Here is a 12327-nt window from a genome sequence, read left to right as displayed (position 1 = left end):
TTCAGGATATTCCTAGCGTTCTTTATCCCAAAGGGGGCAACCTTGGATAAGGAGTGGTTTCTGGTGGTGGGACCAGACAGAAGGTCACTGGCGATGGTCAAAGGATGTATAAAAACGGGCGGGTGAGTTGCGCTCCTGGCCAGCGCGTCCTGTAGCGCTAGCGTGACCGCCTGGAATCGATCTGCGCAGTCTTTGATCAGGGACGGCCTCTCTGATCTGGGGACAAAGTATTTCTGCAGTTGACTTCCTTCATCAGGTGTGATGGCGGCACAAGGTCCATCAAGTACACAGACTCTCCCGGTCATTCACGTGGTCCCAGGGGCCTCCCCAAATGGCCAGTGAGTCTAGAAAAGGGGTGGCCTCCTCGAGAACGATTACATCATTTGGAGCACAGGGGAACACACCTTCTCCCGGAGGTGGGATATGCGAGAAGGCCCATTTCTTCCTGTCCCGTAGGTACCGAGATCTTTTCAACGAGGAGGTCTCTGTGGGAAAGCAGGCCTGGACTCGGGCCCCAAGGCAAAATGAAAGCCTGGCTGCGTGGGACCATCAGCTCAGGGCCTGCGAGAGCCTCCGTGTCCAGGAAGACTGTGTACTGCCCGCAGGGGCTGTTCTATTCTGTTAGCATACAGACTGTATTAAAACAGTTAATAACACGTTTTCAGAAACATTTTGACAGATGCACTGCTTTTAATCACATACGCCCGAACATACTCGAAACCATACCGAGGAATTACGCACAGCTGCGAGCAAAGGGAACCCTCCTCCATAACCTGCCTGACGGGAGGAAGGCGCCAGTCCTCCAGGGAAGGGCAGGGTCAGGGCAGGTGCAGGAGCAGCGTCACCTGTGGTTCTATGGACTGCATCACCGTAGTGGAGTCAGGAATACATGGTCACTCGTGGTATTAGCAGAACAAGGTGTTCACTATGCAAATAAGAGCTTGTATGACTATAATCTGGAGAGGAGAGGAGAGTCTGAGCATCAGAGAATACTCCCAACCACGAAAGTTCAAATTAGTTGCCTGGTGGGCACATCCCCACAGTCCCCTAGACTGTGACGGACCTTTTATGTGGAGCGTGGGGAGGTATCTGTGGAAACCTATACCTCTGGGAAGATGAAGTCAAGCAGTGAACTGGCTCTGAGGGCACTCTTGATTGGCAGGGCAGGGAATCGGGAACACAGGCTGCAAGCGGGTATCCTCAAAGCTCCTGCGCATCCATCCGTCTCTCTGTATGGTGGCTCTGAAACCTGATGCCTCCTGTACCACCTTCCAGATCCCCTACAAGTGAGGCGACAGGTGAATTCTGACATGGAATCACAGAGGACACAGATTGTAGAAAATGTCTCATTCCCTAGGTGACAGAACGTGAGAGAGCCATCTCCCAATTCTGCATTCTATTATCCAGTGATAGGTCTGTCTTAATGCAAAGTGGATTATTCAGATTCCAGCCAGAAGGAATGACAAAGGGAACACACATCAGGCTACAAGATAAACTCTGCATATTTGCAAACTTATGCCGTCTTTTTACTAACAGGGAAAACAGGATAAGGCTCTTTTGGCCAAAACAAGAATTGGTTTTCTCGTAAGAATGATGGAATACATGATGGGTAAGGGATATCTGGCGGCTGACACAGGTGGCCAGCAGGAAAATCCCAACAAATGCCTCAATGTCATTGATCCATGATTCAATTGAAACATCGTATAACAATTAAACCTGTTTAGAAACCACTTCACTTCACCCTTGGATCAAACAAGCTCAAGAATGGAAAGAGGTAAGTGTTACCGATTTATGGAGAAAACAATCATCTATTGCTTAAAGAAAAGAGTATTTGCAGAATTCTCTCACCTCAGTGTTCATTGCTGGAAGCAAGCAGTAAATACCCGGAGTCCAGAGGTCTGCCGTAAGAATGAGGCACTGATCAAGACAATATATTTATAGCTTTTATAATGATTCTTTCACGTTACAGTTTTCTGGAACACTATACACGGACTGATTTGTGTCAGGCCTTCTTAGATTTATCGTGTTTCTTTCCAGCGGGGGTTTTCACACGTAAGGATGAAGAGCAAACGTTTCTCCCCACACGGCTTACCTTCAGGAGGTTTCTACTCGGTGTGAGATCTTTCATGCCTTCGAAAGGAATTGGGACGACTGAAGGCTTTCCCGCATTCTTTACATTTGTAGGGTTTCTCTCCCGTGTGCATTCTCATGTGTCCTCGAAAGGTAGTGCGATAAATGAAGGCTTTCCCGCATTCCTTACACTCATAGGGTTTCTCTCCAGTGTGAGTTTTTTCATGTGTCCGGAAGGACGTGTAACAACTGAAGGCTCTTCCACACTGTTTACACTCGTAGGGCTTCTCTCCCGTGTGAGTCCTTTCATGGATGCGAAAGGAACTGGGGAAATTGAAGGCTTTCCCGCACTCCTTACACTTATAAGGCCCATCTCCCGTGTGCATGATCATGTGCGTTCGAACGCTCGAGGGAGAAATGAAGGCTTTCCCACACTCTTTACACTTATAGGGTTTCTCTCCAGTGTGCTTTCTCACGTGTCCCTGAAAGGTGGTGCGATAAATGAAGGTTTTCCCGCACTCCTTACACGCGTAGGGTTTCTCCCCTGTGTGAGTCCTCTCGTGGATTCGGAAGGAACTGGGCCAACTGAAGGTTTTCCCACACTGTTTACACTCATAGGGCTTCTCTCCGGTGTGTGTCCTTTCGTGGGAGCGAAAGGAACTGGGGCAAATGAAGGCCTTCCCGCATTCCTTGCATTTGTAAGGCCCGTCGCCGGTGTGCGTGATCATGTGCGTTCGAATGCTTGACAGAGAGACGAAGGCTTTCCCGCATTCCTTACATTCATACGGTTTCTCCCCGGTGTGAATTCTTTCATGTATTCGCAAACCCAGAGGGGAACTGAAGGTTTTCTCACACTGCTTACATTCGTACTGTTTCTCGGCGGTGTGAGTCCTTTCGTGTCTTCGAAAGGAGCTGGGGCAACTGAGGGCTTTTCCGCACTGCTGACACTCATAGGGCTTCTCCCCGCTGTGATTCCTTTCGTGTATTCGCAAACCTAGCGGGGACCTGAGGGATTTCCCACACTGTTTACACTGATAGGGTTTCTCTCCAGTGTGCGTCCTTTCATGTGTCCGCAATGACGTGGAGCAACTGAAAGCCTTCCCGCAGTCTTTACACTTAAAAGGTCCATCTCCCGTGTGAGTTATCATGTGTCTTCGAAAAGTTGTGAGCCACGTGAAAGCCTTCCCACATTCCTGACACCCGTAGGGTTTCTCTCCAGTGTGAGTCCTTTCGTGTCTGTGAACAGATTTGCGGTAACTGAAGGCTTTCCCACATTCCTTGCACTTATATGGCTTCTCTTCGTACTCATGGTACTCATATGGCCTGTGTCCACTGTGCGATCTGACGTGCCTAGTAAGGGATGAATGAGTCACAAAGACTTTTCCACACACGCCACAGTCACAGGGTTTTACTCCAGAAGGAGTTTTCGTGCTCAGATTAAGATCTGGAGTCTGGCCGGTGGTTTCTCCACACTGACGACCTTCAGGTGCTTTTACCCCAGACGGAGTTTTCTTGTTCAGATTAACATCTGGAATCTGGCTGGTGGTTTCTTCCCACTGACGACCCTCTTTGCTTTCACAAGGTTTTCCTACTGTAGGACTTCTGCAAAAATCGAGAAGCATATTATTAATGATGTCTTTGTTAATAACTCAGTAGGGTATTGGAATTATTTTTAAAAAACGTTTATTTCTGAGTGGGAGCGGGAGCAGGGGAGGGGTAAGGAGATGGGGCGACAGGGGTTCTGAAGTAGGCTCTGTGCTGACAGCAGAGAGCCTGACGTGGGGCTCGAACTCACGAACTGTAAGATCATGACCTGAGCTGAAGTCAGACACTTAACCAACTGAGCCACCCAGGTGTCCCTATCGGAATTACATTTTTATAATTTACAGCAAAATGAAGGTTTCCTGCCCTTTCTGAATAGACTGAGAAGTTGATATACTGAATGCTTTGTAAAGAGGACTTGACCACAGCTATTATGTAAACAGTGATTATTAACATACAGGGATTCTTTATGCTGTTTCCAAGTGTACCATTCTGCAAACACTGAACCCCTATGTCACATTTAAGTAAATGTTTTCAGTGAAAAAAATTTAAGGATAAATCTGAAGCTGAATAATTTGGTTTTTAAAAAACCATGACAGGGGCGCCTGAGTGGCTCAGTAGGTTAAGCATATGACTTTGGCTCAGGTCATGGTCTCGCGGTTCATGAGTTCGAGCCCCACGTCGGGCTGTGTGCTAATAGCTCGGAGCCTGGAATCTGCTTTGGATACTGTGTCTCCCTCTCTATCTTCCCCTCCTCCGCTCATACTCTGTCTCTGTCTCAAACTAAACAAACATTAAAAAAAAATCATGACATAGTAGGATTCTCATGTGGGACACTGCTGTCTATTGTGCGACTCACCCTGTTTTTCTCCCCTGGGTTTTACACCTGTATTCAGTGTCATGATCCTTCCATTTTTTCTCTAAAATGCAGACAGAAAAAAAAAATCCAAATTATTAGAAATTATATAAAAATTACCAGATTTTATATCTATGGTGAGCTTAGCCTGACCAATGTACTCTTTTTCCACATGTCAGAACAAGATTGATGAGCAAGAAATACTTGTTCTCTAATGCCAAAGTTAAGTAAGAAAAAATATCATCAGGGTGCCTGGGTGGCTCAGTCGGTTGAGCGTCCGACTTCGGCTCAGGTCATGATCTCATGGTCTGTGAGTTCAAGCCCCGCTTCAGGCTCTGTGCTGACAGCTCAGAGCCTGGAGCCTACTTCAAATTCTGTGTCTCCCTTTCTCTCTGCCCCTCCCCCACTCATGCTCTGTCTCCCTCTCTCTCTGTCAAAAATAAATAAACATTAAAAAAAAGAAAAAAATATCATCATCTTTACCTACTGAGGCCACGTTTCTGAAGGTTTCCCGCATCACATCTCTATAAAGTTTCTTCTGTGAAGAATCCAGTAAAGCCCACTCTTCCAGGGTGAAGTTCACAGCCACATCCTCAAAGGTCACTGAGTCCTAAAACGTCACAAATGTGTTTACAGCAGTATGCATGGAGTCTGACAGTACTGGGGATTTATACTCAATTTACAGGAAGGTTATGTACGATTCTGCGATCTCCAAACATTTATGTCCTGCTCATGAGACACTTATTCTCTGTTCACACTTCCTCAGGAATTTAACAGCATCATGAACACATGCAAATTAGTTATGCATTTTTACTGTGATCACTTTATTTTTCTTTTTAATTTTTTTTAACCTTTATTTATTTTTTTGAGACAGAGAGAGACAGAGCATGAACGGGGGAGGGTCAGAGAGAGAGGGAGACACAGAATCCAAAACAGGCTCCAGGCTCTGAGCTGTCGGCACAGAGCCCGACGCGGGGCTTGAACTCACAGACCCTGAGATCATGACCTGAGCCAAAGTCGGACGCTCAACCGACTGAGCCACCCAGGTGCCCCTACTGTGATCACTTTAAATGTTACTGTTCTCTAATGGCAGGGTCTAGAAGCACCTTGGAGAAATGAGAGAAAGGCTATACACATGAAACAAGTATTATTTTAAGCACACCAACTCCTTTTGAGAAAAACTCCTCTCCTTCCTTATTACCTACCATTTAACTCAGCACTCCATGATGCACGGGGTCAGATCTGCAGGAGGTTTTAATGAATAAAACACAGTGAAGAACCGGAAGCTGTTTCTTCTAGTCCCATCACCAAACCTGACAGTCCAGGAGGCCTGTGGAAATCCAACGTGTAACAAGGATCAGTTTGTCGCATCGGCCTGAGGCACTCCAGGCCATCAGAAGGAGCCAGAGGTAGCTGGATAAATGAACATATTCTCATCAAGAAGCAGCACTTTTAACTTGTGTAATATTTATTACACTCGGTTTTTCCATTCTCTCCCTGACCCATTTCCTGGAGCCAGTAAGTTACTCAGAAGTTAGGGGCTAGATAACCCAGCACGACAGGACATGCTCAAAAGGCATGACAATTTAGATCTCCCCGAAGACCCTATACACATGAGCCTCAGGGCTGCTTCTCAATTTTTAGGACACATCCTGAGATGAGAAGGTGCCAGAAGAGCTCTTTCTGGCCAAACTGTAACCGTGTACTCTGGCCCACGCTGACCTCGAGGAACAGGCTAAGAACTACAGGTCGCGAGGGAGTCCATGGGCGTCCACGATGGTTTGACTGTGAATCTGTTGATAATTATCAAGTAGGTAAAGGATTCTGCGGTGCTTTCCTCCAAAAGAACATAAAATCTCCATTGTCCAACTTCGGGAGGAAGTTTCCCGACAGGCCACACGAGAGGCAGCGCCCGCGGCTTCTCTCATTTATGCGCTCCAGTGTGATGCGCAGAGGCGGAACAGCCCGGACCCAAGCATAGGAGTCCCTACGCTGATGGCAGTACATCCTGCCTATAGGGTATGAAAGAGTCGATTTCATAATTGGCGTCTGTGGGGAGGAAGGCAGGCCTCTCAAGCAGGATGAAGTGGCTTGAGGGCGCAAGGAAAGCACGTGGACTTTTTTTTTTCTTAATCAGGTTACGGGGGGACTAAAAGTTCACACACAAGGGTAGGGGCTCCTGTGGACTGAATCTCTTGCCATTGCCAAAGCAGGAAGCACTAAGGCTTTCTTACTGCCTTGGATAGATGTGGATCACAAGAGGAAGAAGGAGGGATGAGCTTCCAAGTTGGGAGCAAGCATCAAAAACTGGAGTCAGAATGCAGAAAAATGAACCTGGAACACTTCCTTACACCAGACACAAAAATAAAATAGACGAAAGATCTAAACGTAAGACAGGAAGCCATCAAAATCCTCGAGGAGAAAGCAAGCCAAAACCTCTTTGACCTCGGCCACAGCAACTTTTTACTCAACACGTCTCTCGGAGGCAAGGGAAACAAAAGCAAAAATGAACTACTGGGACCTCATCAAAATAAAAATCTGCACGGCAAAGGAAACAATCAGCAAAACTAAAAGGCAACCGATGGAATGGGAGAAGATATCTGCAAATGACACATCAGATAAAGGATTAGTATCCAAAATCTATAAAGAAGTTCTCAGACTCGGCACCGCCCAAAAAACAAATAACCTAGTGAAGAAATGGGCAAATGACATGAATAGACACTTTTCCAAAGAAGACATCCAGATGGCTAACAGACACATGAAAAACTGTTCAACATCACTATCAGGGAAATACAAATCAAAAGCACAATGAGATACCACCTCATGCCTGTGAGAATGGCTAACGTTAACAACTCAGGCCACAACAGATGTTGGCAAAGATGCAGAGAAAGAGGCTCTCTTTTGCACTGCTGGTGGGAATGCAAGCTGGTGCAGCCACTCTGGAAAACAGCATGGAGGTTCCTCAAAAAGTTAAAAAAAGTTCCTCGACCCAGCAATTGCACTTCTAGGTATTTATCCAAGGGGATACAGTTGTGCTGTTTTGAAGGGGCACATGCACCCCAGTGTTTAGTAGCAGCACTATCGACAACAGCCAAAGTATGGAAAGAGTCCAAATGTCCAGCAACAGGTGAATGGATTAAGAAAATGTGGTGTGGGGCGCCTTGGTGGCTCAGTCGGTTAAGCGGCCGACTTCGGCTCAGGTCATGATCTCACGGTCTGTGGGTTTGAGCCCCGCGTCAGGCTCTGTGCTGACAGCTCAGAGCCTGGAGCCTGTTTCGGATTCTGTGTCTCCCTCTCTCTCTGACCCTCCCCTGTTCATGCTCTGTCTCTCCCTGTCTCAAAAATAAATAAAACGTTAAAAAAATTTTTTAAAAAGAGGATGTGGTGTATATATATACAATGGAGTATTACTCGGCAATCAAAAAGAATGAAATCTTGCCATTTGCAACTATGTGGATGGAACTAGAAGGTGTTATGCTAAAGGAAATTAGAGGAAGACAAATACATGACTTCACACATATGAGGACTTTAAGACACAGAACAGATGAACATAAGGGAAGGGAAGCAAAAATAATACAAAAACAGGGAGGGGGACAAAAACATAAGAGACTCTTAAACATGGAGAACAAACAGAGGGTTGCTGGAGGGGTTGTGGGTAGGGGGATGGGCTAAATGAAATGGGGAAGGGGTATTAAGGAAGACACTTGTTGTGATGAGCACTGGGTGTTATACATAGAGGATGAATCACTGGAATCTACTCCTGAAATCATTATTGCATTATGTGCTAACTAACTTGGATGTAAATTTAAAAATTTTTTAAAAATTGGAGTCATGGGACGCCTGGGTGGCTCAGTCGGTTAAGCGTCTGACTTCGGCTCAGGTCACGATCTCATGGTCCATGAGTTCGAGCCCCGCATCGGGCTCTGTTCTGACAGCTCGGAGCCTGGAGCCTGTTTCGGATTCTGTGTCTCCCTCTCTCTCTGACCCTCCCCCATTCATGCTCTGTCTCTCTCTGTCTCAAAAATAAATAAACATTAAAAAATATTTTTAAAAAATTGGAGTCAGGCTTTTTTTTCATTTTTGGTCATATCTGACGAACTAAGAAGCAGTAACTCCCTCACAAGGAAAAAGCAAAAAACCTAAAATGAACAACTCTTCTTAAATCCGTTACAGAACTGAGGACACAGGGCAAACCACTGTCTTCAAAACTGGAGACAGAAGAGAAGCTATTTTCAGATATGCCTGGGATATTCTATCTTTTTTTTTAAGTTTATTTATTTACTTCGAGAGCGAGCGAGTCCGATGCGGTGCTCAAACTTCCGAACCGCGAGACCACGACCTGAGCCGAAATCAAGGGTTGGAGGCTTAACTGACTGAGCCACCCAGGTGCTCCCAGAATATTCTTAATAAGGCCTGTCCTCAAAAGAATCTGTTTCACTGGGGCAGAAAAAACAACAGAGAAAAATAACACAACATCCCAGAACTTTGGGACGACAGGTGTAAAACACACAGAATGGAAATAACTGACAGAAAAGAAAGGCAGAAAGGAACAGAAGAAAATCAGTGAAGCGAGAATCACCGGATCTTCCTAACATCCGTGACAGCAAACTGCACACCCAGGAAGCTAAGAGAGCACGAGACATCGGGGTTGGGGGGGAGGGGGAACCCCACAACAAAAATGCACGTTCAAGCATCCTATCCAAACTGGAGAAAAATCAAAGAGAATAGTGAAAGAAGCCAGAGGGAAAAACAAATCAGTTACACTGGAAAAGGGTTAAGAATTAAACTGGACTTCTTTCCAAAACTATTTAAGCAAGAGACGAGTGACAAACACGCCACTGTCCGACAAATGCCGTGTTAGACAAAATTCTTCTTCAAAAACGAGGGAGACATAAAGACTCTGAGATAAAAATGGAGGAATCTGACAGGAGTACACCTGTTCGGCAAGAAACGTCACAAGAAATTCATCTAGGGGGTGCTTGGGTGGCTCGATCGGGTGCCTGACTTCGGCTCAGGTCACGATCTCCCAGTCCATGAGTTCGAGCCCCGCATCAGGCTCTGTGCTGACAGTTCGGAGCCTGGAGCTGCTTCAGATCCTCTATCCCCCTCTCCCTGCCCCTCCCCCGCTTGCACATACTCTCTCTCTCTCAAAAATAAACATTAAAAAAATTATTTAAAGAAAAAGGGAGGGGCGCCTGGGTGGCTCAGTCAGTTAAGCGTTCGACTTCCGCTCAGGCCATGATCTCACAGTCCGTGAGTTCGAGCCCCGCGTCGGGCTCTGGGCTGATGGCTCAGAGCCTGGAGCCTGCTTCCGATTCTGTGTCTCCCTCTCTCTCTGCTCCTCCCCCGTTCATGCTCTGTCTCTGTCTCAAAAATAAATAAAAACGTTAAAAAAAAAATTAAAAAAAAAAAAAAGAAATAGGTGGATATTTTTAGAAAAGAAAGACCATTCTCTATGATACAGAAAATGATGGACACAGGTCATCATACCTTTAATTGTATAATTAAATTGTATAATTGTATAACCCATTAATTGTATACCATTAACTGTATAACACAAAATATCTATGTTCATATAAAGAATGGACTTCAGTGCCTCACTATTGGTCTATCAATTGTAACAAATATATCACAATAATCAGAGACGTTAAAAATAGTGCAGACTGTGGATGTAGAAGGGTCAAGTGGGAACCCTGTACTTCGTGATCAATTTTTCTGTAAACATAAAATGCTCTAAAAAAAAACAAACAAACCCTGAACTCTCATCATTTTATCTGAAATTTTTTTTTCTGGGGGCACCTGGGTAGCTCAGTTGGTTATGAGTCTCACTCTTGGTTTTGGCTCAGGTCATGATCTCACAGTTCATGAGATCGAGCCCCATGTCAGGCTCTGTGCTGACAGCTAAACAAACCTAATTTTTTTTCTGAAGTCTACTAGTTTATGAATTTTTATCCTTAGCATGCAATTAATATAAAATAAACTTTTATACACTATATCTCACTACATAGTAGTGTTTTTAACTTTTGCTACTTTAATTTTAAATTAATTTAAACTTTTCTACATAGGAAATCATTTTAAGATTTTTTTTTTTTTTTAGGTTTATTTATTCTGAGAGAGAGAGCGAGCAAGCGAGCAAGAGTGAGTGCACAAGCTGGGGAGGGGCAGAGAGGAGTAGAGACAGGATCCCAAGCAGGCACCACACCATCAGCGCAGAGCCCGATGTGGGGCTCAAACTCACAAACCGTGAGATCCGGACCTGAGCCAAGATCAAGAGTCCGGCGCTTAACGGACCGTGCCACCCAGGCACCCCAAGATTTAACTCTTTAACCACTAATGGATATAAAACCACAACCCATAAAAAGTGGAAAATTTCATATCTCTAACTAAAAGGGAAAGGGATATCAGAGTTTGTCCCTCCACTATATTTCACACTGGGGATACTGTCAGGAATGAGTTATGCATGTTGCACTGCATTAGGGGTTGCATTTAATCCCTGAAAACTAAAAACTTTTTAAAAGATTTACACAAGATGAGGGGCGCGTGGATGGCTCAGTCGGTTAAGCACCTGACTTCAGCTTAGGTCGTGATCTCGAGTTCGTGAGTTCGAGCCCCGCGTCAGGCTCTGTGCTGAAAGCTCGGAGCCTGCTTCCGGTTTTGTGTCTCCCCCTCTCTCTGCCCCTTCTTGGCTCGCACTCTGTGTCGCTCTCTTTCTCAAAAACAAATACACGTTAAAAAAAAATTTTAAGATTTACATAAGATTAGGTAGTTTTTCTCACCTCAATTAAAATAGAAATTCATCTGCCTTAATATAGACTTTTAAACGTCAAAGTTCTCTGGGGACATGCACATGCAAACACTGATCTAAAAATGAAAAATGGGGAACGCCTGGATGGCTCAGTGGGTTAACTGTCTGACTCTTGACTTTGGCTCAGATTATGATCTTACGGTCTGGGAGATCAGGCCCGCATTTGGGCTCTGCACTGGCAGCGAGGAGCCCGCCTGGGATTCTCTCTCTCCCTCTCTTGCCACCCCCCCCCACTCACATTTGCTCTCTCAATATAAATTAAAAATAAAAATGAAAACATGAGGGTGCCTGGGTGGCTCAGTCGGTTAAGCACCCGACTCTTGATCTCAAGGTCTGGAGTTCGGGGTCCACTTTGGGCTCCGCACTGAGCATGAAGCCTACTTAAATTAAATTAAATTAAATTAAATTAAATTAAATTAAAGTGAAAAATAAGGGGCACCTGGCTGGTTCAGTCAGTGAAGCATCTGACTCTTGATCTCAGGGTTGTAAATTCGAGTGCAGTGTTGGGTGTAGAGATTACTTAAAAATAAAATCTTTTTTTGTTTGTTTGTTTGCTTTAATTTTAGAATGCACAAAGTGGGGGGAGGGGCAGAGGGAGAGACAGAGAATCCCAAGCAGGCTCCAAAGCTCAGTGCAGAGCCCTACACGGGGCTTGATCCCCCAACCCTGGGATCACGGCCTGAGCCAAAATCAAACCGTCAGACGCTCAACTGAGCCACCCAGGCGCCCTCAAAATAAAATCTTTACAGAGAATAAAAATGAAAACTGTGCCTGAGGACACAAATGTACCCATCTTACCACTTGAGAGTCTGTTGCCTGAAATGAATTAAAAACTGGTTTCAAGATTTTCTTGCCTCATACGTATTTCTCAATCACCTTACATTTTCAAAGCCCAAGAAAGAAAAACATCTTGCCCGCTCGGACAGAAATAAAACTGCAAACTGCGAAGGGAAGCCATAGTGGAAGGGCTGAAATAGTCAACAGAGAGAAGAATGCTAAGGAAAGAAATGCAAACACTCACATCCGCTCAGGTAAGCAGCCTGCTAACCCAGAG

General features: G+C 45.2%; 1 protein-coding gene across 2 annotated transcripts; it reads right to left on the bottom strand.

The window, feature by feature from the left end:
- Positions 1 to 556: 556 nt before the first annotated feature.
- Positions 557 to 6825, bottom strand: LOC106983950 (zinc finger protein 709-like). Of its 2 annotated transcripts, XM_015082138.3 has the most exons (5): positions 5674 to 6825; positions 4952 to 5078; positions 4472 to 4532; positions 2093 to 3672; positions 564 to 1280 (listed from the first exon to the last, which is right to left on the bottom strand). In XM_015082138.3, the coding sequence occupies exons 1-4, from the start codon at positions 5674 to 5676 to the stop codon at positions 2106 to 2108; spliced, it is 1758 nt and encodes a 585-aa protein (XP_014937624.2). In that variant the 5' UTR covers positions 5677 to 6825; the 3' UTR covers positions 564 to 1280; positions 2093 to 2105. The 2 variants fall into 2 exon arrangements, with proteins under 2 accessions (XP_053075838.1, XP_014937624.2); XM_053219863.1 differs by having other exon boundaries at positions 557 to 3672.
- Between the last annotated feature and the right edge of the window lie 5502 nt (positions 6826 to 12327).

Source organism: Acinonyx jubatus, chromosome A2, assembly GCF_027475565.1.
Source record: "Acinonyx jubatus isolate Ajub_Pintada_27869175 chromosome A2, VMU_Ajub_asm_v1.0, whole genome shotgun sequence".
NCBI classification, from domain to species: Eukaryota; Metazoa; Chordata; class Mammalia; order Carnivora; family Felidae; genus Acinonyx; species Acinonyx jubatus.
This window is presented reverse-complemented; position numbering and strand designations above follow the sequence as displayed.

Coding starts and splice junctions, on each gene's coding strand:
- LOC106983950 (XM_053219863.1), bottom strand. Junction 4,533..4,951: donor CAGAAACGTGGCCTCAGTAG/GTAAAGATGATG, acceptor TCTGCATTTTAG/AGAAAAAATGGAAGGATCAT. Junction 3,673..4,471: donor ACCCAGGGGAGAAAAACAGG/GTGAGTCGCACA, acceptor CGATTTTTGCAG/AAGTCCTACAGTAGGAAAAC.